General features: G+C 33.7%; 1 protein-coding gene across 2 annotated transcripts in view; it reads right to left on the reverse strand.

Moving 5' to 3' along the window:
* Nucleotides 1-888: 888 nt before the first annotated feature.
* CPR56 (cuticular protein RR-1 motif 56) overlaps nt 889-4,841 on the reverse strand; it is a 13,620-nt gene continuing 9,667 nt past the window's right edge. The window contains 3 exon segments of one of the 2 annotated variants that reach the window (NM_001312112.1): nt 889-1,352; nt 1,680-1,871; nt 2,096-2,291. In NM_001312112.1, coding sequence (NP_001299041.1) covers nt 1,174-1,352; nt 1,680-1,871; nt 2,096-2,291 — 567 coding nt within the window. In that variant the 3' untranslated portion in view covers nt 889-1,173. 2 annotated transcript variants of the gene reach the window in all.

A 4,841-nucleotide genomic window follows, 5' to 3' on the forward strand; every position in this document is an offset into this window, starting at 1 on the left:
AAAAACTCGAATTCTATAGTATAATAAAAATTTAAAAGAAAATGTTGACTGCTAATAGTAGAGGAGACAGTGGGAGGTCGACCTCCACCTATTTGATATGAGACATGTTTTTTGAAGTACATTTTTTACGTTAAAAACAATTTTAGATTAAGCTCAAATATTCCAATTAATTCAATCGAAAATAGCAACACTTTTCCATAAGCAAGTTGTCATTCCTACATTTATTAATAATATTTAATAAGGTTGATCTCCCACTGGCTCTTAGACTATAAATCATTGCAATTGTACCAAAATCAAATGTTATATTGACATCTCATTTGCTCGGTTCCACTGTCACTTACAAAAATATATTGCCATCTCACTTTTTTCAATGCAAATGAGAGGGATAGCAATATATTTTATACGAGTATTTTGACATGAGAAGAAATTCAAAGATATGTGTGAAGTCAACTCGCACTTGGTCAACGTTGACTATGGCCGTCACCTCTAATTTAAGGCAGGCTCCGAGCCCCTCAGTGGGGACGTTTAGTGATGATGATTATGGCATTGGAAAAACAATGGGAACATGCAATATAAACACTAAATTAATATGAGATTGTATGCAGTAAAATAACTTTTGGCAATATCCATGTTCTGTGATCACAGCTTAATAATTAAATGTCATGATTACACTCCGATCACTGCCGACATATTGTCAAATCATTTTCATACTTAACTCCTTCACAGCAGAGTCGAGATCTGTTTTACGTTTACTAAAATATAACCTTAGTGTAGCTTATGTGACTACTAATAAACTCTGCGTGTTATTACTTCGGTATTATAAAGTAAATGCCTAAAAGATTTTGTAAAATCAATATTTTTAGAATAAGTTTCTCCAGTGTTTGCTGACAAAAACTTTTTGATCTAAAATTGTTTCTGCATTTGCTTTTAAAACAATTTTAAGTCTCAAATATTTTTTAAGCAACAAAAGTAAATTCTGTTAGAAATACAATGAAAATGATATATTAATTTCATACTTTTTCATTCTGGGAATAAATCAAAAACTTTAACTATTTATTACTTGACCCCTTAATATTCTGGGTGGCTTCTTAGCAGTTTTTAAGAAGGTAAACATCTTTATATCAGCAGTAATCGTGTGTCTAAGTGCCTGTTCGTTCTTTGGAGTTCCTTCTTTTAGTGTCCGATTTCCTGCAACTCCTGCAAGTGCTGCCTTTCTTCTTCCTCCCTCTGTAAAGCTTCTCTTTCTGCTGCGATGCGTGCGTGTTGTTCTGCTATCACTCTGAACAGCTGCGCGTGTTTTGCTGCTGCTGCTGCTACTGCTTCCGTTTGACGTGGGACTGAGGGTACGATGTCTGTAAGAAGATGTTCATTTGGTTATTTTATGTTTACATTATTGTTTGAAAGATAAATGTTGATAAGACTTTGTTACTTGGTTATTGTATTGAAGAATTAAACGAGTAATTTCGTAAAACAAACTTAACGTAGTAGTTATTATGAAACCCATTTCCAAATTAAACTATTTTTTGGAATTTTTAGTCCTTACTTTACTTTTAAAAGTTCCTGACGTTCCAGGCACGGAATTTATGGGGACGCCAAAGTGTCTGACGTCCCAATAAAGTGTCTAGAAGTTTCTAAATGTTTGTAGATTTACTTATTGTTCTTTGATTAAGTTAACTTACTTTCAGGATGTGCGTGTTCCTCAGCTATCCTAGCATATAGTTGGAAGTGTCTGTCCTTAGCTAGGGCCACGGACTCGGAGTCGGTGGGATGTTCGGGAGGCACGTCGCTTAGCACGGGGTGGAAGCCTTCCCTATCCGCCACGTAGTCCACTGTACGGATCTTCTGTCTAGGGTCCACGTAGGAGAAGGAACCTGGAATGTTTTAGTGGTTTGTTATAATACGACATTCGCAATTATATCGTCATAGACAAAATTTGTATTTTGTTCAGCGCCCCTATCGGACATGAAGTACATTAAAAACATCACATTAGTTTTGAAATAATTGACGATCGTACTAAGACTGATCATTGTTTTGTAATGACACCGAATACGTTCCCTTTAATTAGGTCCACAGTCAGCTCAGTTTTATAACGTACCTTTAACCACTCCACTGCCGTCACTGACTTCGGAGTGTTGTCTGTCAGCATGTCCAGGATACCTGCCCGCCGTATACGAGAATGAGTAGGGCAGAGGTGGGGGAGGCTCCGTGCTCGGATCTTCCAGAATATGGGATACGTCAGCACTCACCAGCGCTATCGCTGCTACAAGTAACAAGAGTTTGTCGCACGCCATCTACAATAAGAAAAGATGTTTTTGATTATTTTATAAAATAATTACTAGATTAAGAGCACCCGAACGTGATGTATGCGTAGATATATGAATGTGGAAGAACCTGAGGGATGTTGGACCGTGCTTTATGAAAGTCAAAATATCTCTGCCTACTCCAATTATAAAATCTTACGAATACAAATAAATGCAAATGGATGGATTATTGGATAGACGAATGGACGGATGGATGTTTATTTGAAGGTATCTCCAAAAAAGCTGAACGCATCTTGATGGAATTTGCCATACAAATAAAATATAGACTAGAAGAACACATAGATTACTAATTATGTTTTTTTTATTCCGCGCGGACGGAGTTGCGGGCGACCGCTAGTGTTTTCATAAGACAGCGTCTCCATTAATCTATTTTTTTAGATGGTTAGTTAGTCTATATAACATGATCAATTGTAACGAAATCGTAGGTCGACTTCGTCAACATTTTTTTTCTTTTAATTTTTAATACGACAGAAAAAATTAAAATATTAATTTCAATATAATTAATTAAATACAATCAAAATGAAGAATTATATTTTTTTTATATATTACAGAAAGGCATCAAGTAATTTTATGCGCGCAGTAATATGATATTTAACCTTTCGAGCGTTTTTTTTTCTAGTGTATATGACCGTTGCCGGATATATCGGCCAGTCTGGTTTTATATATCATACATACTTTTTGCAGTTTATTTTTATATAAATTTATTTTTAAATGAATTAAAAATATCGTTTTAAAGATATAAGATGTTAGTCAAAAATGTTGTTTTGATAAAGAAATTTACTATAAATACTTTTAGACTTACTTGAATGACGTGCTTACATTACAAAGTCAAGTGTCAGAATGAATAGTGAGTACACAAACGTCGACATTTTAGTAAGGCTAGTGTTGGGTCAATACACTGCCACATTTTCGGATTTTCTTCCTAATAATACTTTAAAAAAATTATAAAACCAAATCAGTAGTTCAGAGTTTGTACGTTCACTGGCAAGCTAATGGAAGCCACGATTGATTATTAACAAATTTTACAGCACTAACTGTTGGTTTCTGAGACTAAAATCTTTATAAAATATATCGTCATCCCCGTCTTTCTTTCATCTATAACAAAACATATATCCTACTAAGTTTTACGAATAGTAAAAATGTGAAAGTTTAGATAGATTTGTTTAGAGGTTTTGATGAAATTTCCACCGATTTTGATGAAATTTGGCACACATGTAGAACAAAGTCTGGAACATATAGGTAACAGAAATCCACGGTAAGTCCTTTAAGTAATGTTAAAAATGCTTTATCTTGATTTGGATACGAATGAACAAAGATGCGTTAGTTGGCACGTTTTGCAAGTAATAGGAATGTCAGAGATGAATCGTAGAACTCGTTAATTTGACCTTTTCACCAATTGCGTCATTGAACGTACTCCTATACAATGTCGGATCGCTAAATAAACAACACAAAAGAGTACCAGGTATCTTGAGTTGGCACATCCGGCAGAAGAGTTTGCTAGTTATTCACGTGCCAAGTGAAATTATCACTACTGTACTGTAAGTAGATAGAACTTTCGATTTTACGCAGACGGAGTCGCAGGTAATATCTAGCAACTATTACGTAGGCTTATTTTTCTTATTAAATCAAACCTCTATCTAATTTTTAAGAATTGAATATAATTGTACGTAGTTTTCAATATTATTAAGGCTTTCAGTAAATTTGATAAGACACTTGTACACGAACACTATTGCTATCTCTGTTTGATCAAAGGGAATGACAGGGATGGTTATATTGATACGTTTTATGACAGAGTAGTTTCAATACGCAGTATACTTATTGCGCATCTGTTATTTTCAGTCACGATTTAACTCGTCTATGTAATCATGTCCTGTTTGTTTTCCTCGTATGGCAATATTATTAAAATTATAATTTAAGAATCGTTTGAAACGACATTTGATCGAGGGAATTACTGTTGAGATCATCACTTCATCGTAAATTAAATTATTTGTTTTGTTTCTTTCAGAACACGATTTTACATTAACATAACTTGTATTTTATTTATGATTAACAAAATGTATTTATTTACTGCAAATTGACTTTTGTATTTGTATAATATTATTTATTACGTACAAAAAGTTTGTAACCTTTTTAATTATTTTAAGATAAGGTACAGATTTTGTTTCATACTGTATTTAAAAATTAATACGAATTGCATCCAATCCAAATTCTGTTCGACCAGAATCTAGTTAAAGTACTGAAGTTACACATACTAAAATATGAATAACCAAGTCTTTTTAGATGTCTTGTTCTACGTTTTTAGTAAGCGCATTTTGCGTCTGACAGGGCCTTAACGATACAATTGTTTTAATAAGAAGTGGTATACGAATGTTTAATTTCTGGATAATTGGAAGATTACCTGCTGTTTATAACCGTGGGTTTCTATTGCCAAAACACATCTACAATAACACATTAACATCAAATAGAGTTAGTAATATATTTTCCAAAACATAATGGCAAGCCAGCAAGCAGCCATCAGAA

This window comes from Papilio xuthus, unplaced genomic scaffold (genome assembly GCF_000836235.2).
Source record: "Papilio xuthus unplaced genomic scaffold, Pxut_1.1 DF827679.1, whole genome shotgun sequence".
Lineage (NCBI taxonomy): Eukaryota > Metazoa > Arthropoda > Insecta > Lepidoptera > Papilionidae > Papilio > Papilio xuthus.